The sequence below is a fragment of the Corythoichthys intestinalis genome, chromosome 14, assembly GCF_030265065.1.
Source record: "Corythoichthys intestinalis isolate RoL2023-P3 chromosome 14, ASM3026506v1, whole genome shotgun sequence".
NCBI classification, from domain to species: domain Eukaryota; kingdom Metazoa; phylum Chordata; class Actinopteri; order Syngnathiformes; family Syngnathidae; genus Corythoichthys; species Corythoichthys intestinalis.
This window is the reverse complement of record NC_080408.1, coordinates 33605297-33633078: the sequence shown is the minus strand read 5'-3', so window position 1 is coordinate 33633078 and position 27782 is coordinate 33605297. Positions and strand designations below refer to the sequence as shown.

Genomic DNA, 27782 nt, shown 5'->3' with positions numbered 1-27782 from the left:
ATGACAGATTTTAATTTATCACTTCAGAGCACTTACACTACGTGGTGTAACCTTGAGTGCGCCAGAGCGCGGTCAAACCATTCTCTACTTAGACGGGGGGGTATATATTTGAAATATTTAATATGTTTAAGTTTTTAAGTATATGTCAACTAGAACATAATATTTAATCAGACAATGATTTGAATAAAAAAGAAATATGTGAATGTATTAAGGGTCATTCAGGGGCCCCTTTGGTCCTGAGGCCAGGGACAAAATACCTGGTTAACCCCCCCGGTCGACGGACTTGTGTAGTCCATAAAATTTTATATTAGTTTGTTATTAATTTGGCAATGAACATTTTACGGTTTACAGTTGCCAGTATTTGACCATCAGTTCAATGTCATTTTCTAATAATTTTTTCTCACAGTGTGTTACCGTATGTGTTTTCTTTGTGTTCTTTGGCTTTTTGTTTATTTTTTGTTTTTGGTTTTGGGTTTTTTGGGGGGGGGGTTATTTTGAGGACCTGCATGACTCGTGACCATATTTAAGAGTTAAGAACAATAGATTTCAGACAGTAACAAAAATTACACCTTCTATTGCCGCCATGTGCACAGTCACTCACTGATCACTGAGCTCTTTATAGGAAAGTTATCTTATCTGATATGTTCCGTGTTTGAACTCATGCAATAACAGACTTACTTAGTCTTTACATTTAGTGTTTAATTGTAGCACAGTCTCATTAAATACTTTTTCAACTGCACCCATATTTCAGCATAGCAATTTTCATTCAAGGGCATCCTTTTCCATCATATTCTTTTCCATTATTAAGGCCTCGTTTCTTTACAGCAATCCAGTAATTCAAAGTTACCTTTTTTACTAAAACACACATCAGGAGAAAAATATATTTCAACTCTTATAAAGATAGCTTGGAGGTATGCAGAGCTCCTATAAAAGGCACCTGTAGGATGCAGTATGTTCCCAGTGGTGCCACTAGATGTCAGTCAAAGCAACAGAATCCAGTCCTGCTCGAATGAAGCACTTTGCTTATCTTCCACCCACTTCAAAGGATGGCAAGCACTCGCTGCCTGTCAACGTTGAGCATTTGAAACAAATAGACTCTTGATGCAGAGCTTCGAGGAAACAACAGTCATCACGTGTTCAGTCACCCACAGACCAACAGTGACGCGTAAATCTTCCGTCGTGCCTACGACAAGGACGCACGGTCTTCGGCTACTGCGCACATCGATCAGCGATCAGCTCCGGAACCCGAACTCATCGATACGGCTCGACCCAGATGACCTCCAGGGAGTGACAGTGCGCAGAAAGATGCGCATCCGTGCTCGTCTTTAGTGTGTCTGAGGCCAAACAAGTGTCGAGTCTGCAATCATTCGATAAATGAGCGATGCCAGGGGTGACGAAGTACAATTTGGTGGATGACTCCCTCGATTTGAGGATCCCCATGCATAACGAGGAGGTGTTCCAGCATGGAGTCTGCTTCGAGGCAAAGGTTGGTATTAATTGCACCCTTAGTCATGTGAGGTCTGCATCATTTACTCCTGATTTGGTAGATTACTGCCATTGTGCATTAATGTGTTCCAGTCCAATGCCTATTTTCTTTACTTTGCCTAGATGTCATTTAATCATTCACTTTTTCTGTCCAACATTTTTTGTCCTTTTAAGTGTGACATTATGAGTTGGACTTGATGCAATAGTAGAGTAACAAGTGGACTTGTCCCTTTTAACATCAATTTCTTTTTGGATTTTACAGTACATTGGCAGCTTGGAAGTAGGTCGTCCTGGCAGCCGCATGGAAATAGTTGCTGCAATGAGAAGAATCCGAGTAAGAACTTCTAAAATATTTCATATTTGTGATTGTTTAACGAATAAAAGCAAAGAAAACAAATAAGCCAGCCACCATATTCACAATTCATCCAGCAGTGCTGAATTCTAATTTCTACCAGGGGTTATTAAATGAAACCTGGATTCTGATTTTATGCCTGAGGTTTATTTGCCACACCATTTGAAAAACCAACATCTTTCGAGGCTCCGGTCCAGACGAGCCCAGTGACTGCAGAGCAATTACTTCTCACTGCAGTAGGAGGGAGAGGACAGGATTTACAGGCTGCTGGTCTGAGATCTAATCTAACATCCAACTTATTGAGTCGCAGTGAGGTCAGTCATGTCCTCGATGACACGCAGTGAGGACTTAATCCTCATTGAGAAAGTGATGCCCATTTGACATATGTTGAGGAAATTTGACTCTTTTACAAAACAATTTCTGTCAGCACTCAATGTTGATATGCAAGTGTGTGTTAACAGCTCATCTAAAACAACACAAAAATTCTGGGTGTCTGGTTTCTTTTTACTGAATTTTGTTTCAGGTATGATAAGAATATATATGATGTTTTTCACTCCTCGACTGCAGTTCAGAACTTTATTGCTGTTAGATTGCTCCAACACGAACACTATAATTCATCCTATCGATGGTAACATTCCCATGTAGACTTCAAATTATTGATTATTCTTGCACTTGTAGCAATTGACAACCTGCAATTCAGGTTATCAAAGGTCCTGACGTCTGTAGGGTAATAAAAGCTTACAATTCAACCCTTTAGATTCTCCCTGGGTTTGCATAAACACCTGAAACGATTTTTGAGAAGTTTGCCAAACAGTGTCAATTGTACCAAGTGTATGAGTGGTGAGATGGCCATAAAGCTTCTCAAACTGGCCTGGTCAGAGAAAGGGCTGAATTTTCTATTGCCAGGATCGTCCTTATCCCAGGAGTCAAACTCAAGGCTCATCTTGTGTGCAGGGGTGGATCAACCAGGGTGGCATTGGGGGGCAACTGCCACCCGAAAAGCCTCCCCAGTCAGCACCAATGAAAAAAAATACTAAGGCTTGGTCAATTTGACATTTACTGCCATCAATTAAGTAATGGTTCTGTGAGTATCCTTATAATATTCATTCATTCATCTTCTCAGTTGCTTATAATAATCATCATAATAATTAAAAGACTTTATACAACTATGTTTCTCTATCAATTTGTAAATGTCACTTGTGCCACTTTGTAGTGTCTACATACGATTTCATAGCAATCTGATTCATTATGTAGTCACATCTGCCATATGTTGTTACAAAGGGTGTAACAATTAGTTGATGTGGATCAATATATCAGTTAAGCACAATTGAATATAATTCGATCAAAAGGCAAAATGATTATCATGTCAAAATATGGTTTTGTTTAAAAAAAAAAAAAAAAAAAAATTAAATAAATCATTAAAAATGTCTGATGTGTCCTCAATAGAATTGTCATACACATAAAACCTGATTGATATTTTTTATTTCTTTAGGTAAATTGGAACTGATTATGTTAAATGTAAGATGCATTAAAGACTCAATAATGTATTATACCATTATGAAATATTTGCCACCCCTCAAAAAGTTCCTGCCCCCCACTCGCAGCCCCATAAATATTTTCCTAAAATCCGCCCCTCCTTGTGTGGCTTGCGAGAGTGAATAATGTGACTTTGTTTCTTGCAAAAAAAATAATGTAAATAATATTTCTGTAGTCCACAATGAAAGATTGAGGACTGCAGGTATCAGAGAATATTGACATTTTTCTTTTAAAAATAATATTTGTAATAATAATTAACCCTTTTATTGCACTCATTGGCTACCAGTGGCCTCTAGCGTCAATTTTAGAGTCTCACCACGGTAACACACCAGGCACGTCTACGGTGCGTCGGCGATGCCAGCACTCAACACACCACTGACGCTGGCCCTCAATTTCCATAGGACACGTTTTACGAGCAGAGCGTGTGTGGAGCGGCTCGATCGGTTCACGTGAGGATTGCAAGACCGTGCGAGAATAGCGGTTATTTAAAGATAAAAATACAACATCCATTTGCCTTTTAAACCCCGCGTATTGGTCAGCTTTCTTTCTGAAAGAAAAAAGAAGTCCTGTGCTAAAGAGAAGAGAAATCCCAATGACAAAGACTTTAACATGTACACTGAAAAAAAATTACTGGTGAATTTACATGATAAAATCATTGTAAAATTTTGCACTTACTTTTATTAAGTAATTTTTTTGTTTGCAATATTAAGATCAGTTCACAAGCAGTAATATTTAGTAGTGCTGTCAAATTTATCGCGTTAACGGGCGGGAATTAATTTTTTAAAATTAATCACGTTAAAATATCTGACGCATTTAACGCATGCGCGGAATGACCCGCTCATGTATTGCCTCAAACAGATTACAATGACGCACTTGAGAGCTAAGAGGCAGAGAAAGGTGTCTTGTTTTGTGCTTTTTCTTAACAAAGGTATACCACATGCAACATTCTGGCACTTTGTTTCTTTATTAGCACATTCAGCTTCAACATTAACACAGCTTACAGCTCTCGGCAGGCCGTAACTCTAACTAACTCAAGCATCATGTGAGTAAACAACACTGGCGCCGCGTGCACTTCAGGGTGCCTCGGATAATTCTATATCACAATATTACAAAAGACGAGTGGACACAGGCGTTCATTGGACCATGCCGTTTATTGGCATAAGCTTCTTCAAGTCCTTCACAACAAACATAAGTATAATTTAGTGAAAGAATGACAAAATTAATATCTCTCCAAATAAATAATGTTCACAAAAAGAAAAGCGCTTCAGTCTGTATTAATAAGGCCCTATTCTTACACAGTTAAACAACAGTGCAAAGAGAACTGGCATTCCCAATCAAAATAGCCATGCAAAACACACATGAAACTTACTCAGACTTTGGTCAAACTCTACTCAAACATTTCGTTTTAGTTCAACAAATAAACTGGATGGCAATATTTAGTCACAATATACAAACTATCAGAGGTCTCGTACGTTGTGAAGCCAGCACTCAAATGACGTGAATAACAATGCTTCACTGCGTTGATGCTGCGGCCACTACTGGTCTATTACAGGGGTCAGAAGGACATTTAACGGCTTTGCCTTTTTTGCATTTTTTCTCATTAAAAGAGACATTAACTCATTCACTCCCAGCCATTTTCACCGGTGCAACCCCTTTCATTTTACTGGATTTTGACTGATTTTGCAAGGCCCACAGAAAATTCTGTTCTTTTGCTATATATAAACATGGAACCCACCAAAAGAAAGATTAGACTCTCTTCTTTCAGCAGGAAAAAAGTAGGTTCATATCTTTTTCCATTCTTTAGAAATCAGCATTAGAAAATAGCTTAGTTTGAGCAATTTTCCATTTTCTGATGAAAAAACAGAAATTGAGCTTTTTGTGAAAGCATACATTTCAAACATAACTTTGACTTTAACACAGCTATTTTTTGCTTTAGTTACATCCCAGACATCTGAATAATGTTTTCCTTTTACAAAATAACATAAACAACAAGACAAATAGCGCTTTTGATAGCAAAGTAACAATTTATTTACACATAACTAACTGAGAGATGACGCTGTTGTGGCCACGACAGCCAGGTAAACTTTTCCATCATCGCCGCCTGTCTCATAAAGATGGATTTTTTTGAGTCTCTGCGGTGTCTGCTCAGGGAGATGCACGGACTCAACGGCATCGTCCGCTGCACTGGTGGTCCCGGTCGTTCTGCTCGGTCGTCCAGCGCCTGGCATCCTGGGCATCCTCTAGTTTGTTCTCCTTTTGGTCGTCTTCCGCCAGCGCCCTCGCCGTGCGGCCCTGCCGTTCGTTGCCATTGAATCGGGTTGAGGGTCTTATCAAATGTGCTACTGTCATCCAGTGGCCAGTTTTATTGCTTTAAAATTGATTTTCAGCTTTGTGCTTTGGAGCTAAATTGAATAAGAACCCAGAGATGTCTCTTTAAAAAAAAAATAGATTAAAAAAAAAAACGTAAAAGGCGTATAAATACATCTTTGGGACACTGAAACAATTAAAAATAGAACGTTTTTATATGTTTTGGGGAGCAAATGAGTTTAAAAAAAAAAAAAAAGAGGATATTCACTGTTTTCCCTGTTTTTTTTTTAAATGTAAATTTGAAAAAAAACAACAACAAAAAACAATGAATGACAACTGAAATATAAATAAAAATTAGGGCTGTCAAACGATTAAAAATTTTTATCGAGTTAATTACAGCTTAAAAATTAATTAATCGTAATTAATCGCAATTAATCGCAATTCAAACCATCTATAAAATATGCCATATTTTTCTGTAAATTATTGTTGGAATGGAAAGATAAGACACAAGATGGATATATATATTTAACATGCGGTACATAAGGACTATTTGTTTATTATAACAATAAATCAACAAGATGGCATTAACATTATTAACATTCTGTTAAAGCAATCCATGGATAGAAAGACTTATAGTTCTTAAAAGATAAATGTTAGTACAACTTATAGAAATTTTATGTTAAAACCCCTCTCAATGTTGTCGTTTTAATAAAATTTGTAAAATTTTCGATCAAAAAAATACACTAGTAGCCCGCCATTGTTGATGTCAATACTTACTTACACAATGCTCATGGGTGCTGAAGCCTATAAAATCAGTCGCACCCAAGCGCCAGCAGAGGGCAGCAAAACTCCACAAAACACAATTAACAAGTGGGCATTTCACTCTACTGTCATTTAAATCTGTCTGAGCGGGGCATGTGCGTTAATTACGTCAAATATTTTAACGTGATTAATTAAGAAAATTAATTACCGCCCGTTAACGCGATAATTTTGACAGCCCTAATAAAAATTAAAAGACGATATTAACTGTTTGTTTGTTTGTTTGTTTTCATTTCAACACAAACAAAAATAAAATCAATTTATCATGAAAAAATTTACTATATTTGACCCTTTTTGATTTTGTAATTAAAAATGTAAATTAAACAATTAAAATTAAAAATATAAAAAGTACAAGAGGAGGAGCTGGATCAATGTACCCTCTAAGCCGCGCGCGTGCGCAATCACACAATGCTTGAACATACTCTGCGCTCAAGAAAATCAAAATAATCAAAATAAAATTCAACATAAACGTATTGTAGGTTCACTACTTTTGCCAGCACCGCAGTAGTGTGTCAGCAGGGCACTCCTATTGGTGTGTTCGATGCAGTATTGCGACGCTCCTATTGGTGCGTTCGATTTGGCAACGCAACTCGGACAACTGTCGGCGCCACTTTAATGTGTCAGCGCGACACTCCTATTGGTGCGTTCCATACGGCAACGCATCGCTCACATTGCCATTGCCGTTTTTTTTTTCTCAAAAAAAAAAAAAAAAAAACAGGTTTAAAGGGGTTTTGGGACAACTGGCCCTAGCCCAATTCTTTACCCTAAACTTTACTAGACACAGGGGTATTGCGGATATTGGGATAACTAGATAGTAACCTTTGCTATGTGTGGAAGTCATTTAATGTTGTGAATCAACTGTTAAAGTTGTTAAAATTGCTCCCATTATTGCATTAGTTCTCTTCTGTCCACTTTTGACATGTGTTTTGACATGACAAGTTTTAAAACTATTTCATCATTTAAAGATTGATTTAAGTCAAGATTTTGCCGTTTTAGCAGCATTTTAGATACAACAGAGCCTTCCTGAGAAGTTTACTGCTTTAAGATGGCGGCTGTTTACTAACGCATCTAGTTCTTTATTATACATGTTGCTAATGCAGCCGTGTCTGTCATTTTTATCTAGTTCTGTATATATGTGATATCTACCGAAGCATCATGTGGGCGTAGTTGTAGGCTATCGGCTACAGTCAGGTATTATTGGAGCCACCTAGCAAAGTAGCATCGTGTTTGCAACGGCGTCACTCTCCCTTGCCTCCTCCCCACTCCTGCTCTGCTCTCTTGTCTCCGTGAGTCCATCTTTCTCAGACTTTTCTCACGTCAGTCAACCAAAGTAGTAATGCACGCCTTTCCCGCCTCAGTAACGGTAACGGCGTTGCCAAGGTAAGAAAAGTAATTAATTAGATTACTCACTACCGAAGAAAATAACGCCGTTAGTAACGCTGTTATATTCTAACGCCGTTATTAACAACACTGCACATGAACAATGAGATTTTTGTCTTTTTCTTCTTACGTCGGCCAAATCAATTATATTAAAAGTAAACTAATGAAAATTGCTGCTGTAGTTTCATTCTTTTAATAGGCCATGTAACTTGCTATGACCAGGGTTTTGAATAGGCATGATACTGATGTGTGGCCCAAGGGTACACACCTGATGTTGCTCACTGTGGTCCGCAGTGTGCTCAGGGAGCTTGTGTGTCTGCTCAGACACATGAAAAATTAGAGGGAACATTGATCTGGATGATTTTTAGGCCAATAAATTCTCTATAAGATCAATCGAATATCAAAATTGTCGAGTCAGTTAATCGTGGCAACCCTGGTTGGCAGACATAATTTCCTTCTACAGGAAACCAATACTATGATGGGGTTCGCGTCAAAGATGAGTTTGTAACCCCCGGGTGTGCATTTACGAGCACATAGATGATGAGTATCCTTCACCTTTGTAAAGTCAGAAAAATTCCCACTCCTCTATCAGATGGATAAGTGGTGAGTAAGAGCATATGACAAGATGTATTATTGAATCTTGTGGATGTTACGCACGCACATCACAGGCTAGTAGATAAAATTGCTCCTGAGTCATTGGCTCTGACATCACGGCCACTTGCCACCTGACTATAAATAACAGCGACTTCATTTGAAATCCTGACGGATGGTTTTCGGTCTAATGTGTCAGGACGGGTCCGTTCAACATGAGGACAAAGCAAATATGACAAGTAGAATATCCTTAACTGACTTTGTATGAGTTTTGTGATCAATTAGTCATCCTATCTTTTCAAACATGGTTTGTGATTTCAAATACACTCTGGTTCCTCGGGGAGGAATGTCTACGGAGGACGCTCTATCATTAATCATGAAGAGGGATGAAAGTGTGCCAAACATCTCAACCACCCGCTGCCAAGTTTGAATTTGAAATCTCAAACCGTTTCCACAAGGAGAAACTGAAAGCAGCACCGTGTTTACTCAATCACAGATTTCCTCTGAGGGGACACTAATCAAAAACGTCCCACTATCTGGATGGTCCCGTTTCTCTTTTCTGATATATCATCTGTCACTGTGTAAATAGAGCCGTCTCAGTGGGAGTGTGCGGTATTCATCACTCTCTCCACCAATGTGTTTTCCAACCTCTTTTAATTTGATTCACTGACCTTGAAATGTGAACACTGTTGTTTTGTGTTTTTTCGCAGTATGAATTCAAACTGAAGAACATCAAGAAAAAGAAGGTCAACATTGTAGTTTCTACAGATTTTGTCAAAGTGATACTAAGAAAAAAGAAGGTCAGTACAATGCAGTATTGTTTAATATTGCATCAAATACTAACTCGGTGTTGTATTTTTACATGTCCTGACAGCGAAAAGGATGGTCGTGGGATGAAAATACAATCTTGGTGACACAAGATCCCATATTCAGGTAGGGGCCAAACTAAAAAGATGCTTGTTGCTAAACATCCACTGCTTTTGAGGGTAATGAGGCATATGCCAGTATGAGATTTTGACGGTATAATAACCTTAAGCAAAAATACAGCGGTTTCACGATTTGCAATTATAGCTCTAAAATGTGTTATTTTGAGATGTATGGGTTTAAAACAAATCTATTGAACAGGATTTTTTTAATTCTTCATAACATATTTGCAAATTGAAACATCGACATGAATTAATGTTTAAATAAATAATATACCAAAAAATAAATAATTGAAATATTTTAAATGCAATTGAAATGAATGGAAATTATAGACTAAACCCAGAGCCACAGATCAAGTTGCTAAACAATAGAACATAATTATAATTATTTTCCATAAAAAAGTAAAAACACTTCTAAATCAAATTTAAAATATACGTATGTTCCGTATTGGCCCGAATATAAGACGGTGTTTTTTGCATTGAAATAACACTGAAGAAGAGGGGGTCGTCTTATATTCGCGGTCAAGACATTATACCCATTCACGACGCTAGATGCCGCCAAATATCATTGAAGCGATGTTCTGTCATGACAGATCTCAGCTGCTCTCCCCATTCACGACGCTAGACAGCGCCAGATATTATTGAAGCAAGCGATGTTCTGTCATGACAGATCTCAGCTACTCTTTTTAGTTTAACCAGTTTGCATTATTTTATTGCAATGTTTTTCCTTATTCAGATTTGTTTCAAGACTACAGTTACAGTTAGACTTCATTTTGATGGTTAATGCAGTTATTGCAATTTTGTTATTTTATCACAATAGATTGGTTTATTTACATTTCAAAAACCAGAAGCTATTCATTTACGAATGTGATTGCGCTTTAGTTTACATATTTAAATGTTCAGATATTAAGATTTGAATGAGGCAAAATAATGCTTTTTCTCTCAAATATATTGTTGTAATCATTTGTTTCGGATGTACTGTAATTATTTTCTGTATAAAAATTTGGTGTTCAAAAAGTCCTTTTTCAAACTTGAGTCTTGAGAGGGGGTCGTCTTATAATCAGGGCTGTCTTATATTCGGGCCAATACGGTATATCAGGCACTTCACTGACTTTAAAGCTCCATCTCAACATTTTTAGGTTTCTTGCCTCCTCAGGTGTAGTTTTGGCTAAGCAAAGCAAAGGATAGTCTCTAAGGTAGTCACATGATCTGTTCGAAAAATGATTTTGACCTATTATGAAATACCTAGTAGGATTCATGTTCATTTCATTAATTTTTGTTGTTTGTTTTATTGCTTTACAACTTTTATAGAGAACATTTTAACGGCTAGGCCTTTATTTTAAAGCGGAAGTCCGGATTTTTCGACATTAGGCTTGATCTTGGATTTAGCGGGGGTTTAATGAGTCATTGGAGTTGATTTGAAGAAACTGTGCAGTTTGTCAGTTATTTGTTAGTTTCAGGGCTTCAGAGTGGCTAAGCTAAGTCAATGGTGGTTGGAATCAAATCCATCGATTAATTAAACCCTCGATAACTCCAAGATTAAGCCTAATGTCAAAAATTCAATTACATGCGATGACATTTTTGTTGAGGCGGCAAAAGGAGAAAAAAAACTGTAAAAACTGATAAGTTACTTTTAAAGTAACTTATTTACTTTGATAATAAAGTAATCAGTAAAGTAACAAGATTACTTTTTTGAGGTGTAATCAGTAATCAGTAACTAAATTACTTTTTTAGGTAATCCGTGACAACACTGCTCGTTAAGAAGCTAGTTACGTATTTAGCATTTATAGTTAGTATTTGTTTTACCATCGCTAGACCCACTAAACACGCTGAAGAGAAATCTCGTAGCTGGTGGGAAACGTAAATGACAGCGTTTACTTACCTTCAATTTTGTATAAAGTGACGGATGATGGTCACGTAAATTTGCAGCCACCCTCGGCAATCAAGTCTTGACGTCGGATGTAACAACTGGAGGGGGAGGGGTGAGCGCTCACATTCCAAATTTCGCTGCATTTTTGGGACATAAAAAAAAGCTAATACCGTACTGATGGAATATTTTAGTGGTTTTGAAACCGTGATGTTTTAATACCACGGTGAACGTCGAAACCGGTAACCGGCACATGCCCAACGGTAATGGACGTCCAATCCATTTTGATTAGAAGGGCTGCCTATCCTTCGCTTGGGAGGCCTAGCACTGAATGGTCACTATCGATGTCAGTGGAAGTGAATGAGTTATGAAAACCTCCACACTTTGTTCTGCCACCAGGATTTTTTACGTCTCACATGACGCGCAAGACCTCAAGATCTTCAGTTATATTGCAAGAGATGGAGAAAGTAATAGCTTTCGCTGTAATGTTTTCAAGTCAAAGAGGAAGGTAAGTTTAATTCTTCACAAAATCGAAAGAAACGGCAGGGGGGGCAGTCTATGACTATGCATTTGTGTTGTCATATGTACTTCCATTTAAATATTCTTCCAAGACAAAGATCATTTCTTTGTGATACCTTCACCATGGAAACGAGACAGACAATGACTTTGCTGGGACTGGATATTAATGATCCCAGTTGGAAGAGAAACTTGTGTGCGGGTGCGTGTCTAGCAAATTAGATTTTTTTCATCAACCATGTTGACGAAGCTTTTGGCTTCAGTCTTGGGAATTGTGTTTTTTTCTATTAGCCTTATTGTACATTGACTTTGGTTTTATGTGGTGCACGTTACGGCAAAGATTTTAATCTTGTTGAACTATGTATAATGACAATAAAAGCTTTCTATTCAATTTTATTGTATTCTATTTTATTTGGAGGAGGGCCAGTAGTTTTTAATTTGATAAGGCAATAGATATCAAATCATTTCATCGAGACAGGCAACACCGAGTATACAGTATACAGTGGTATGAAAATGTATCTGAACCTTTTGGAATTTCTCACATTTCTGCATAAAATCACCATCAAATGTGATCTTATCTTTGTCAAAATCACACAGCTGAAAGAACTGTGTCTGCTTTAACTAAAACCACCCAAACATTTATAGGTTTTTCATATTTTAATGAGGATAGCATGAAAACAATGACAGAGGGGGGGGTGGGGGGATAAATAAGTGAACCCTCTGCCTAAAGAGACTTAAAGAGCAATTGAAACCAATTTTACTATACATTTTAAGTCAGGTGTGTGCCCAATCATTAGCCACGTTTACATGCTGACTTTTATTCATACCGATTCAAATCATTCCGAATGGAAATTTCAGATCAGCTGTTTACATGTCACTTCATCTATTCCGATCCAGCGTTTACATGTGACTGCCTTTATTCCGAAAGGACGTTTGACAACTGCCGTCTGACATGCGCAGATTAATCAAAACAAAGCCTCACGTTGCAAAACATGGAGATCGATCATCGGAGTGCTGCTGTTTTAACTTTAACCCACTTGTTGTGTTTGTAGGGTCGTATCCGCTTCTGCTGTTTTGCTCTTTTCCCTTGTAGTAGCCGGTTTTCCACCGGTTTCTAATCTGGTCAACGCTCCGGTCTATTCCGGCTTCATGTAACCTCTCGTGAACTTTTTTAAATAGTTCACTGTTCCTCGTTTTACGCCCGTCTAAGCGAGCAATTATATTCAATTCTTTTAAAGTTTGAATTAAATACAATCTTTCCGCCGGACTCCAATTAGGTGCGCTGTGCTTGGAAGCCATGTTGCAAGTGACGTTACTTACGTCACCAAGTGACGTCACCACGTCAGTACAGAGCATGTGCAGAAAGAACGCAACCAGACACCATTCCGCTTCCCTGTTTACATGATATAATTTTACTTCTAATCGGTTTGGGAAAAGGAATATTCCACCCCTGTGAATCGGAATGAAATTCCATTCGGTTTGGGCCTGTTCATTCCGAATGGGGTGTTTATATGGAACACATTTATTCGGTTTGAACAAATATTCCGATTGTAATTGGAATATTTGGCTCCATGTAAACGTGGCAATTGATGAGTGGTTTAAAGCTGCCCTGCCCACTATTAAACACACACCTGGTAAGAAATGTCTTGATGAGAAGCATTGTCTGATGTGCATCCTGGCTCGGTCAAAACAGCAGTCTGAAGACATGCGATCAAGGATTGTTGATTTGTATAAAGCTGGGAAAGGATACAAAACCATCTCTAAAAGTCTGGATGTTCATCAATCGATAGTCAGAGAAGTTGTCCACAAATGGAGAGTCTGGCACTTTTGCTTTTCTCCCAAGGAGTGGTCATCCAAGAGTTCATCGTAAAATACTCAGAGAGGAAAAAAAGAACCCTAGAGGGTCTGCTAAAGACTTACAGAAATCACTGGCACATCCCTATATCTCTGTGCACACATCAATTATATGTAAAACTATGGCCAAGAATGGTGTTCATGGGAAGACTCCACAGAGGACGCCACTGCTGTCTAAAAAGAACATTGTTGCTTGTTTAATGTTCACAAAAAGGCACTTGGACACTTCACAGAAGTTTTGGCAAAATATTTTGTGAACTTATGAAACCACAGTTGTATTGTTTGGGAGTAACACACAATGTCATGTGTGGAGGAAAAAATGGAACAGCTCACCAACATCAAACACCACATCCCTACCGTGAAGCATGGTGGAGGGAGCATCATGATTTAGGGCAGTTTTGCTGGCCTGGACAACTTGCAATCATTAATGGAAGAATGAATTTAAAAGTTTATCACGATGTTTTGTAGGAAAACCTGAGGCTGTCTGTCAGACAGTTGAAGCTAAAAAGAGGATGGATGGATGGATGGATGGATGGATGGATGGATGGATGGATGGATGGATGGATGGATGGATGGATGGATGGATGGATGGATGGATGGATGGATGGATGGATGGATGGATGGATGGATGGATGGATGGATGGATGGATGGATGGATGGATGGATGGATGGATGGATGGATGGAACAAGACAATGATCCAAAACACACAAGGAAATCAACTTCAGAATGGTGCGTTCTGGAGTGGCCATGCCAAAGTCCAGACATCAACCCCATTGAGATGCTGCGGCATGACCTGAAGACAGCGATTCATTCCAGACATCCCAGGAATCTGACAAAACTACAGCAGTTTTGTAGAGAAAAATGGGCCAAGATTAGTCCTGATCGATGTGCCAGACTGATCTGCAGCTACAGGAAGCGTCTGGTTGAAGTTATTGCTGCCAAAGGGGGGGCCACAAAATATTAAATGTGATGGTTCACTTATTTATTTTTCCTCCTTCTGTCATTGTTTGCATACTATCTTTATTAAAATATGAAAAGCTATAAATGTTTGGGTGGTTTTAGTTAAAGCAGGCACTATTTTTCATCTGTGTAATTTTGACAATGATCAGATCACAATTGATGATGATTTTAGGCCGAAATGTAAGAAATTCCAAAAGGTTCAGATACTTTTTCATAACACTGTAAGACCTTTGCTCCAAGTATTTAAATATTCAAATGTTGATGGGTGTCAGTTCACCTGGGCGGAGCCAGTGACATTAGACCCCTGCCAGGCCCTTCCTAAGGCCCACCCCAAACACTGTGCCCGCAGCGCCCGTTAGCGACACACGTTGTCTTCCTGCTTTGCCGTCCCTCTAGCTCCACTTTTAAAGATTTTATTCTAATTCAAAATTTTCCACTTGCTTCAGAGAAAATGCCTTGGTTTACCGCATTCTCTCTCATTTCACTTTCTGTTTGCTTGTAATACATCGTGTTAGTCAACAAGAATTATACTTAACTGGGTATGTCTGGGTACGACTGGCTTCATCTGTGGCATGTAAATTTGAGAAAAGTCTGGAAAAACCACCTCATCTAAGTGATCATGTTTGCAATATTTGAGTGATTTTTCAGAATTCAAGCATTTACATTGCCTGTTTTTGTATTCAAATTTTAGGTTTTGCAAATTACTTGCTGTGATCAAAACTCAACCATTGTATTGATAGAGAAGTGCATGAGACAATGAGTATTAATTATGTCACGACCCTCAAGGAAGGGCGAGCAATGTGGGATACTCTCATTTCATTGGCAAAACCGTACAGGTCTTGCTGAAACATCTATCCACACTATGCAAGGCCACTTCCTGGAAATAAAGGCTTTTATTTTTGTTATTCTCAACTATGACACATCAGAACAATGTAATGAAGTATTATTTCAATTTATATAACACGATGGGTATCGCTGTGATGCACATGAGAAAGGGATTGATTGTTTGTCCCTTTGAGTACTTAGCTATTTTGTTTAGTTTTCCCTTTTTTCATATCAAATTTACAAAAACCTCTGAAAAAAGACACACAAATGAGCGGCTCTGCTCTGCACCCATGTTGTGCAATTCATTTGGTTTCATTTGTTTCTCACAAGTGATAGAATTTTCAACATTCACATAATTGAGAAATCAGTTATTATGCTCCTTGTAAACCAAGCAAAGTAAGGTATTTAGGGAAAAAAGCAGGAATGTAAAGCAAAAGGCTGCTGTGAATGTGTATTTTTTACCATTCTTTCTACAGTATGTCTTTCTCCCAGTTGCTGTTGATTCCGGTGACACCTATTTATGATACTAGTGATTACTTAAAGGAGACGTTATAGGAAGTAAAATGTAAAAGTGTGATATATTGTAATTGTTCAACTGTATGACAGAGATTATCAAATCATTGGCTACAATTGATGGCGCTAGAAATCCAGTCCATTTGATTCGAAAGGCTGGCTATCCTTTGCTGCCAGCATCTCCCAGTCTAAATGGATTGGACGTCTAGTGCCATCATTGGGAGCCAATGAGTTAAGACAAGTAGGAACCTTTTTTTTAATTATGCAGCAAAAAAAGCATTTGATTTTATTTTTTTACTTCCTTTCATAGAATCTTGACTTTCGGTTGTAATTGGCCAATTCATCACTATAGCAGCAGAATCAATACAGAGCAATCGAAGCTTTCCCCTGTTCGCTCCCGCCGCCACTCATGAGTTATGTCAAACAACCCCCTGAGCAATCCTTTCTCCTATTCCACCTCATTTTCTTCCCACCGGCTCCCTTTCCTTCCAGTCCGCAGCCGAAAAACAAACGTTCTTGTCTCCCTTTGCAGTCACAAGCCATGCGGATTGTGCGGACAGTAGGTCAAGCGTTTGATGTGTGTCACCAGCTGACCCTGCAGAAGAAAACAGACGAGCAAGAAGATGAAGAGGGAAAGGAGAAGCAGCTGGAGGGAATGCCAGGTGAATCATAAACAGCCTTTTCTCCTGTCACAAATTTCCCTTGCTTTCCATATGCCTCACTAACCTCCCTTTTTTGCCTCCTCAAGCATCTTCAGAAAACAAAACACACAATATGTCACTTTCTTGAAATGATAGTTTTCATTACCTTGCAGTGCTGTAGCTGCACTTTATTGATCACGCTACGATGCCCTGTAGATGAGCTGCACGCTGTCAAAAAAAAGGCATTAAACGCCCCCGCTGCACCTCTGCTTTCTCCACAGCTGATAAGAGGTTGGCTTTGTCAGAGGAGACCGACCTTGAAGCCACAACAGAGGAGAGTATCGAGTGCAACACTTCATCAGACCTGGAGAGGAACAAAAAGGTCCTTGGTAATAATAGGAAGGTAGAGATTGTAAATTATACTTGATCATTTTAGTGCCACTAGTTGTTATTCCATTCAAACAACAGGAGGGCTTTTGCACACAAATGAGACCATCCCCTCCCCAGTGACATTTACGAATGTTTTCAGACAATTTACAACCACCAGACATTTTATCTGATCACCAAAAAATTTATTTCCATCTCAGCAGTCTGTCAGGTAATGTCGTCTCCACTGCAGGGCTCCAGCGGTGGCTCTCTTCTGCTGAGCTCTCCAGCGAGTAAAGCTTCTGTTGAGGCGAAGTCAGCCGCAGAGGCTCACTGCGCTTCAGACCACCAGGTTCAACTCTTGCAGAAACAGCTAGAGCAGCAGGAGCAACAGGCATTGGCAGCATCAGCCCAGGTACTCTGGCAGTGAGTTATAGATACTAGAATGTGTGAATACCTATCTTATGCAGTCGCAAGATATTGTACATCCTACTGGTCAAACGGTAAATTAATTAAATCACATGCAAAGTAGTCGTCCTCCAGTCAGCATACTCTTAAAACAAAAATACTGTATTTTGCGGATTACGAGTCACACTTTTTTCGCTTGGCGGGCCTGCAATTTATACTCAAGTGCAACTTATGTTTTTTTTTTCCCATTCTGACCGTCAATGTTGTGTTTTTAAGGCTATAGTAATCAAAAAAACATAATATGTTTTGCTAATAGAGGCTTACTTAGCCTGTTGTTTAGATTATACAGTACATTATTACTTCGTTTATGATAAATTACAAAATCATCCTGCAAAAATGCGACTTATACTCCAGTGCAACATACACCGGTATATGGTTTTTTTTCCCTCTTCATTGTGCATTATTTGCGTATTTATTGGTGTATATCCAGGTGCGAAAAAAAGTATGTATTATTATTATTATTGTAATACACATATATATATATATATATATATATATATATATATATATATATATATATATATATATATATATATATATATATATATATGTATATATATGTATATGTATATATATATATAAAATACACATACTTTGGGTGTAACGATACACAAAAATCTCGGTTCGGTACGTACCTCGGTTTTGAGGTCACGGTTCGGTTCATTTTCGGTACAGTAAGAAAACAAATTGCAAAATATAAATGTGCTAATTGTTTATTACACACCTTGGGGCTTTCAACAATAGGAACATTAGCCTATACAAAGCTAGAATTCTGTAAAAAAAAAAAAAAAAAAAGTAGCGGGTATTTAAAGATAATCCAACAACAAATTGCCTTTCAGACCCCGCGTATTGGTCAGCTTTCTTTCTGAAAGAAAGAAGAAAAAAGAAGTCCTGCGCTAAAAAGAAAAGCAATCCCAATGACAAAGATTTTAACATGTATTTTACAAAGGAAATGTCTCAATGAATCTTTTTTTTTTTCATATTTCTTATTATTTACTTGTTTTGTTGTGGTAGGAGGGTTTTGTATTGAACACGGGGCCGTGTTGGTTATTATTATAGCAGAGAAGACAGCAGTAAATCAACAAAGACAGGTCAAATGTGCCCCGATCTACCACTCAAGAGATCTGGTGTACTCAAAAAGTGGGTTACGATTGCATATTAGTTTGAAAATCGACCGGATCCACCGTATTTTTATACGAGTGACTTCCGGTCGGCCCGATCCTAGCTACCGGTAGTAGTATTGACGCAGGAGGGTCGCGTCTTGCGTTAAATAATAAACTCGGTTTTTTTTTGCGTGCGTCTGTTGAGCCACTTCTGGGATGCGTCTAATACGCGGCCGCACTGCGACTGGTGCATTGGCTGATTGACTTTAACGCCCGCGTTTCACTGCTTTCTCGCGACGGCCACGGTGTCGTGCCGTTGACGTTTCTGGGTTATACTGTCCTACCGTGTTGGTCCTCATTATAGTAGAGAAGACAGAGTAAATATAATCTACACAAAGAAACTGTAACCCGATCAACTCACAGCCTCGAAAAGTAAGGTTTACATTACGTATCGAGGGTCTGGTAATGAAGACGGCGGTTGCTACACAAAGACGAAATAGGACAAAAGAAGTAAAAATGATGACAATATTGAATATCGCAATGAATGCACTCAGTACATGTTGCTCACAGGTGTTGATATTGCACATATGAAATAATAAATAGTTAGGAAATTTTTGTGAATTCAATATTATATAAGTGTATTCCATTTCCTCCCACCAGTTCCCTGAGTCCACCCAATAAAATTTATCTTCATACAGCATTCAACAATGTAAACAAATAAGAGAAAAGACTGCTCTAAAATATTTGTAAAAGGAAAAAAATACTACATCATAAGCGAAAGCAATGCTCTAAAATTTTGTTACAAAAAATACTTTATCACGAGTATCTCCTCAGCTTGAAAAAAATTCTACAGTGCAGTGACAATAATAATCTTGACTCCTTTGAAGGCTTCAAATTAATTTGAACGCTTTGATTCCAGACTTACAGACAGATTCTTGTGAATTATGCAGTATATTCGGCATATGGGCTCAATTTCAGGATGAACCTAAAACACATTTTGGATTTTCTCAGGTGCATGTGCTACGGGGCCAGCTGTCCGTGGAGGTGTGCGCCCGAAGTGAGGCCCAAATGAGAGTGCAGAGGCTGTTGCAACAGAACACAGACTTGCTGCAACACATTTCCTTGCTGGTCAAACAGATCCAAGAACTCGAGCTTAAAACGGGTGGCCATTTAACATCCAGTGAGTGGAATAGACTGCAATGCTACTTTGGAGTTTCCCGACTTATGGAACTTTGCAAATTTAATTCTCACAGCTCATTTTTTTTCATTCTTTTGTGTCCTCAGTGGGCTCCCAGGACAGTCTTCTAGAGATCACTTTTCGTGCACGACCCCCCAGCACGCCCAGTGAACCCCTCACCCCATCCCCCTCTACAGGGCCCTCTTCAGCGTCTCTATCCCAGCAACAGATCAGCGACAGTGCTTGGGTCTCCTGCTCTTCCAGCACGACAGGCGCCGAGACCAGCCCCCTGAACCTTGGCGGCAACGCGGTTCGTCTGGAGTGCTTCCGGTTCTCTACGCGAGTTCCGGAAGGCCGTGAGCAAAGCCCTGGAACCGGCGAGATGCCCAGCGACGGCCCACAAGATGACAGTTCACCTCAGGGTGAGCCGGTCCTGGGAGCTCTGGAGCTGCTCCGGTTCAGGGAATCAGGAATCGGATCAGAGTATGAATCCAACACGGATGAGAGCGACGACCGGGACAGTTGGGGACATGGAGAGGGAGCTGGGCTAGATGGTACCGCTCGCCTCTTTAATGTGTTGAATACTGAGAGTTTGCCAGACTGTTTAGGAGATGAGATGGCCGTATAGAAGTGCAGTGCTGCACCAACCGAATCTTAAAAAGATACTTTTTCCACCGGGTCGGTCCAGTTTCATGCTTTTTGTGACTTACAAAACGTCGAAAATTGCGAATGTTATGGCAAAGCGGACGTGAAATCGCACTTGCATGTTAAATAATCAATGTAATCGAAGTAGCAAGAATTGCATCGTTTGAACCACAGCAGATGCTTATGAGAAAACTTTTTGTTTGTTTGTTATGTTTCATCTCCACATATGGGTTGCCAATGACAGCGTTAGGCAACTAGATACATTTTGAAACCTTTTTTTTTTTTTTTCCGGAAAATTGCCGTTTACAGGCGAACAGAAAGATTTTCGGGGCCGTTTGAAAAATTCCTTGCGTCACACGAAAATTCCGATCCTGCCGATACTTGGAACAGTGCCGTTCGGTCAAACGGTTCGGGCTGTGCAGCGCGCTGTTTTTTTTGTTTTTTTTTCATTAAAAATGAATAGGAACATTTTGGGCAAATTTCTGGGGAACCGTAATTTTTTTTCAAATTCTGTATACAACTTTTATGCCCCTCATCTTCCCGGAATTGTTGATGCCAAAATTGTGTGATTTGGTCAAAAATTAAAGGACTAAATACATTTTGAAACTTTCCTTTTTCCCATTAAAAATGAATGGGCAAGTTTTTGTCAAATATCCGGGAAACCGTACATTTTTTCAAAAACATTTCCTGTGTCACTTTTATTCCCCTCGCCGTCCCGGAATTTTTGATGCCCAAATTGTGTGATTTGGTCAAAAATTGAAGGAGTAGATACACTTTGAAACTTGTCTTTTTTCCCATTCAAAATGAATCGGCAAGTTTTTGGCAAATTTCCGGGGAACCATAAATGTTTTCCAAATTCTGTGCATAACATTTATGCCCCTCACCGTCCTGGAATTTTTGATGCCCAAATTGTGTGATTTGGTCAAAAATTGTAGGACTAAATACATTTTTAATTTTTTTTTTCTCATTGAAAATGAATGGGCAAGTTTTTGTCAAATTTCCGGGGAACCGTAAATTTTTTCCAAATTCTGTATACAACTATTATGCCCCTCACCGTCCCGGAATTTTTGATACCTAAATTATGTAATTTGGTCAAAAATTGTAGGACTACATACATTTTGAAAATTGCTTTTTTTTTTGGAAAATTGCCGTTTGCGGCGCAACGGAAAATTTTTCGGAGCCGTTTGAAAAATTCCCTGTGTCGCGCAAAAATTCCGGACGTGTCGATACTTGAATGGTGCCGATCGGTCAAGCGGTTTGGGCTGCGCGGCGCGCCGAAGGAATCCTATTCAAGAAAAAAAAATGAATAACATTATCTGGGTCTTTGAAAAAGACCCAGATAATGAATCCATTTGAACTTGGAGCTCTCTGAGAGACATGATAATTCACTGCCACCCCTCCAGTCCAAATGGATTGGATGTCTGTTGCTCTTGATGCCAACAATTTGGAGATGCCTTTATTAATTTTGTACAATTTAATTCATATATTTTTTCAGGATCTTCGCAGTACTGGCAATTACTGCTATTTGGCTTCACCTGAATGGAAGAAAAGCAGGATTTCACTTGTGCTTTGGCATGTATATAATTAAACAGACAGCCAGTGATTCATTAAAGCACTGTGTAATGGAGGTTTCAGACATGCTTGATGCATATAGAGTGTTTTGCTGGTAACAAGAAACTGCCTCCATACAGCTCTGTGATCTACTGCAGCTCCACACAGCATTCGCATGCTTTGCAAAGTGCGAATTGTGCCAACAATTTTTTGTGTTCCTCTAATCTATGTTCAGTAATGTATGCGTGTGTACAATGTGAAAAAGGTTGGCTTCTCTGCCGTGGCGACACGAATGCTCTCCATGTTGTTGCCATACCAACCATACGGTGGTTAAAACTGTGGTGTGACACATTTCAGCAAAGATTTTTGTCTCTACATTTTAGAAACGCGGGGAATGACATCTTTTCTTTTCGTGAATGTATACGATGAGATGTATTCATGCCCAAATTGTATCTATAACTCCTTTTTTTATGTGAGGTGCCGTTTGTAAAGCGGCTATTGATAAAAATAACAGAAACATTTTGTCACATTGAGCTTTGAACAATGTTTAAAATCCGGTGTGAAGATTTGAGAGTCAATTGTGAAATCCAAATATTAAATGTTAAATTCAATGTTAAAAATAAATCAAGACGTTAAATATAAATCAAAACAATAAATCAAATATTACATATAAATGTACAATCGAAAGATAAGTGTTTTGAGTGAAACTTAATGTTTAGTTGATATTCAAATGGAAATGCCGGTACCTGGATTTAGTTTAATTTTTTTTTTTATTTTAAAAAAATTTAGGCTAGGTTCATACCACTGGTCTTAATGCACGAATCTGATTTTTTCGTGTTTTTCCGACTCGAATGAGGCATCAAGTTGACGGTCTGAACGGGAAAAGTCGCATTAAAGTGGACCATTTCAAATCCGAGCTAGGTCACTTTCGTATGTGGTTAAAATCTGATCTGGGTCACATTTTTCCGGAATAAGGCTGTGGTCAAAACTGTCAAGTCCCCAAAATCGAAATCCATGCAGCAGCTACGTCAACAAAGAGCAAGAGAGACAGGGAGCTACGGTAGCGATGGAGTTCTGCATTAGCGTTAGCGCCTAGCTTGAACGCGGCTTTCAGGGAAGAGGAGGCATGACAACAGTCATAAAAAAATAAAGTGTGGGGGGGGGGGGGGTGAAGCCTGAGAATGTTCAGTTTTCTCTATGTGCTCCAAATGAATATTTCAAGATTGGTTACACAGCCGAGAGTCGGGGCAAACTGTCCGTATGTGTGTGAGTCATGCACACACAGTGCATGCATGCTATCAATCCATATAAACTTTGAATATAAGACTGAACATGGATTATTTATGTCTGTTTTTGAGTCCTCTTTTTGGAATTCAAAATATGATCACCCTTGAGTGACGTAGAGCCAGCATGTGTAGTCATTTGTTTTGATACTCCTGCGAATGCGGGTCAGTTTGCTCAGTGCATCTCGGATGGCGAATTAGTGCACATGCGTGATACTTGAACAAGCTCAATGGACAAAAACAGTCTGAACGGGCACGCCAAAAAAAACAGACATGACAAAAAATTGGAATTGATAATTAAGACCTGCGGTATGAACCTAGCCTTAGATTGAGATTACATTTAGATTTAACACTTAATATTTGGATTTGACTATGGACGAATATTGATCTTTTTAAATACGCACAAAAATGGCTTGCAAATATTCACTCCAGGTTTCTCTTTGATGCTAAATGTACAGATTGTTGATGAATTTTCAGCATGGGCCGCTATACCAACAGCGCCCTATACGCTCACACCATCTAAGTTTATTTTGTTTACATGATGTGTGCTGAAAGATGAAAGTGCACTTAAAACACACCAGTGATGTACCGCCTTGTGGAATTAAACATATTCCCTCATATGTGTAGTGTGAAGCTTGATAGTTATGGTAAGCGTACCCCCAGAAGCTGCCTGCTACTTTCACTGATGCGATGCGCCCCCATCTCCTCACCCCAGTGATGTTTCTCTTTGGCTACAACAGTTGAGCGGCTCACTGCGCCTGTTTCACTTGAAAGGATAAACCCAAGTCTTATCATCCCCTTGCGGCTGCACTTTAGATTATCATTTTTCATTTTAAGTGAAATGTCTCCAAAAAAATAACTTCCAGCTTGAATTGCTGTGAGGGTTGGGACAGATGGAAAATACTGATCATTATGGTCGAAAGAGATTACAGTGTATCCTCTTAATTCCCTGACATTTTTTTTTGCTGGTGCAATGCTTTATTATATGAGCAAGACTGGGAATTACATAAACGTAATGTCAACAGATGTTACTTGTTCTGTTTGCTCATATTTCTTTCATCATACCAACACATTTGAAGCCACTGAATTATGTGGACTATAATCTATAGGAAATTTTACGTCCCACATAGAAAATTCTTAAACATGCAGTTTCTGAGTAAATGTACTGACACCAAATCTTTAAAAAATAATAATAATTTAAAAAAATTATGCTTAGAAATAGTTTTTAAAATACCAAAAATTTCTGGAGTACATCCTATAATCAGTGTAATGCCATTCATTCTCGTGTTCTGCCCACGATAGTAATTACCAACCCGAACATTTGTTTTAACAAACATATTATTTCAAATAATTATCTTTTATCAAATATGTGTTGCATAAATCCACGCCACCCTGTTACCAGAACCTTTTTCGTATTGTAGAAAAAGGAGTGAATTACTATGCTGGGCTTGAAATCATCAGTTCTCCCCCAAAAAAATAAGCGCAAAGGAACACGAGCTCTTCTATTTTACATACAGTATATGTATAAAAAAGTTAAGACTTAATGTGTCACTCTACCTCATGTAGCTCTGTTATGCATTTCAACAGAATAAGACAATTATTATTTTCTTTAGTTATTTATATAAATGAGTTTGCCCTTTTGGTCAGCGGGAACAACTAGTTAAACCGCCAGCTTTTACGCCTGGGAAAAAGCTAAAATTAGTACGCTTACAAAATTGCAACCCTGTTACTGTGATTATATCAAATGTAGTGAACACCAAATAGATCATGTAATAAAAATCTTACTATTGATCAGTAAACTGATTTAATGAAGCCTTTAATAGTTTATTACCCATTTAATTGATAAATATGTAGCCGAAATTTTGAACATTTTAGGCACATTTTTCAATAGCTTTGAAGCCAAAATGTCCTCTTATTCTGGAAAGTCCCATAAGACCATGTTACAGGGGGGAAAAAATGAAAATTTCCTGGCTTGTAATCATTGTACTTGAGTTGCTGGGATCCAGACGAAATGAAAAAGTACCACTTAAAAGGTAAAAGTTTTGCTAAAATTAGAAGCTATATTCAAAATTTCTGATTTTACGTCCTAGTTAGGCAGAAAATATATGTTAAATGTCACTTCTTCGTGTTTCAAGTCAAACTAATTCTTAAAATAAGGAGGAAAATGTACATATGTACAGGTAGTCCCCGGGTTACGAATGAGTTCCATTCCTACACTGGCGACCTAACCCAAATTCCGCATAAATTAGAATTAACTAATAATTAATCAATAATTAATAACTATTAATAATTAAGTACCCCTAAATACCACCTATATCTCATAATAACTATCCAAAAACATGTACTATACATCTTTGTACTGTCCTCGCCAAGACGTTGGAGTCCTAGCCAGACAGCGAGCTAAGCTTTGATATTTCTCCCCTCTCTCTCTCTCTCTCTCTCTCTCTCTCTCTCTCTCTCTCTCTCTCGGCTGCGGGACTTCTTCGTGGGTGCAAATGCACTCTTGCTTGTGCGTGCGCTCTTCTTCGTGTGCACTAATGCAAATATGTTCTTCTTCATGCTCTTACTCGCGTGCGTACTTCCTGCTCTACGCTTCATGCGCCAAAATAAACACTCAAAACAATGGCACATGGTATTTATGCAAGAACCTTATATGAAGTGGTTTCAAACAACTGCTTTAAGTAACTATTAAGTTATGTCGTTGAATGAAAAATGCCTAGATAATTTAAGTAAGACTTAATAAACTACTTGAACAAGTTAAATAATTCCTATTCAAACTTTTTCATGCAAAATGTGCAACCACCTTTTGTTTTCTTACAATAGGAGATTTAAATTTTAAATATTCATTGTGATGTTGTTAATATTCTGGATGAGTGGGGGAACCTTGTGCAAAACATGGGTCTAACTCGCAATTGTACCCTACTGTTGCGCTCGCGAGAGGTAACAGAGGGACTTTGCAATCCTTTGCAAAGAAGTCTGGCTCACTATAATGTATTTTTTCGACTGAACATACTCCAGCTATTTACAGACAACACTACTTACAGTCGTGGTGTCACTTCACCCACAAGTCTTTGCATCTGCTTTGTTTTCTGACACGTGCACTTAAACTTGGTGTGGATGATTAACTCTGCTAGTAAATATAACTCTGCCGAAGTGTCTTTGTTCATCTCACTTAATTGAAATCACCCTAAGAGCGATTCTAACACCGCTAGTGTTAAAAGACCACCCAAATCAACACCAATCAACTCAAAAATAATTTAGACTGAAAAAATGAACTCCACAGATTTTGCTGTGTACAGCAACCTCAGAAGCAAACAAGTCATACAATTTGTGCAATCACGTTACATATATATCAAGCAATGCTTTTTTATAAGTGTTTTAATTGACTCTCTTAATTAATTAATACAACAAAGGAATTCAACAAAGAATTTCAAAGTCGTGACCACAAACCCAAACTTTTTAGGAAACAAAAGTATTTTTTTAATGTCAATGCAATGAAAAAAACTTGGAAATACCACTTAGAACCTGGAAACAAAATATGTGCTACATGATGAACCAACTTTTGTGTACCAAGCGTTTCTCTACAAATTCAAACATGGTCTTTGCAGAAAAATTCACAACGGCCGTGATAAGATAAAACACAACGACATCACAGCTTCCTTCCACATCTACTAAAAGTCAGTGTTGTTAATAACGGCGTTAGAATATAACAGCGTTACTAAAGGTGTTATTTTTTTCACTAGTGAGTAATCTAATTGATTACTTTTCTCATCTTGGCAACGCTGTTACCGTTATTGAGGCGGGAAAGGCGTACGTTACTATGTTGGTTGAATGACGCGAGAAAAGTCTGAGAGAGACTGACTCACAGAGACGAGAGCAGAGCAGGAGTGGTGAGGAGGCAAGGGAGCTGTGAAGCGCGATGCTAAGTGGCTCCAGTGGCCGATTGCCTTCAAACTACGCCCACATGATGCTACGGTAGATATCACATATTATAGAACTAGATGCAAATGGCAGACAGGGCGGCATTAGCAACATGTATAAAGAACTAGTCACGTTAGTAAACAGCCACCATCTTAAAGCAGTAGACCTCTCAGGAAGGTTCTATTGTAGAGAACCTTCCTGGCGAACCTACAGTGCCTTGCAAAAGTATTCGGCCCCCTTGAACCTTGCAACATTTCGCCACATTTCAGGCTTCAGACATAAAGATATTAAATTTTAATTTTTTGTCAAGAATCAACAACAAGTGGGACACAATCGTGAAGTGGAACAAAATTTATTGGATAATTTAAACTTTTTTAACAAATAAAAAACTGAAAAGTGGGGCGTGCAATATTATTCGGCCCCCTTGTGTTAATACTTTGTAGCGCCACCTTTTGCTCCAATTACAGCTGCAAGTCGCTTGGGGTATGTTTCTATCAGTTTTGCACATCGAGAGACTGACATTCTTGCCCATTCTCCCTTGCAAAACAGCTCGAGCTCAGTGAGGTTGGATGGAGAGTGTTTGTGAACAGCAGTCTTCAGCTCTTTCCACAGATTCTCGATTGGATTCAGGTCTGGACTTTGACTTGGCCATTCTAACACCTGGATACGTTTATTTTTGAACCATTCCATTGTAGATT

At 38.6% G+C, this 27782-nt stretch overlaps 1 protein-coding gene and 1 long non-coding RNA gene across 2 annotated transcripts; one reads left to right on the top strand and one right to left on the bottom strand.

Annotated features, from left to right (window-relative positions):
- Positions 1-1048: 1048 nt before the first annotated feature.
- LOC130930217 (carboxyl-terminal PDZ ligand of neuronal nitric oxide synthase protein-like) lies at positions 1049-23751 on the top strand. The gene is made up of 10 exons (XM_057858010.1): positions 1049-1486; positions 1748-1819; positions 9181-9270; positions 9345-9403; positions 11660-11768; positions 16462-16591; positions 16852-16973; positions 17190-17351; positions 19519-19687; positions 19792-23751. The coding sequence occupies exons 1-10, from the start codon at positions 1382-1384 to the stop codon at positions 20310-20312; spliced, it is 1539 nt and encodes a 512-aa protein (XP_057713993.1). The 5' UTR covers positions 1049-1381; the 3' UTR covers positions 20313-23751.
- LOC130930219 (uncharacterized) lies at positions 15718-16936 on the bottom strand. The gene is made up of 3 exons (XR_009067014.1): positions 16887-16936; positions 16737-16798; positions 15718-16524 (listed from the first exon to the last, which is right to left on the bottom strand). It is a non-coding gene; the product is annotated as an uncharacterized LOC130930219 (long non-coding RNA).
- Positions 23752-27782: the final 4031 nt, after the last annotated feature.

Bases quoted from the DNA above. Each gene is read 5' to 3' on its own strand.
- LOC130930217 (XM_057858010.1), top strand. From the start codon at position 1,382: ATGCCAGGGGTGACGAAGTACAATTTGGTGGATGACTCCCTCGATTTG. The intron at 9,271-9,344 runs GTCAGTACAATG...ATGTCCTGACAG, and splicing joins TGATACTAAGAAAAAAGAAG to CGAAAAGGATGGTCGTGGGA. The intron at 16,592-16,851 runs GTGAATCATAAA...CTTTCTCCACAG, and splicing joins GCAGCTGGAGGGAATGCCAG to CTGATAAGAGGTTGGCTTTG.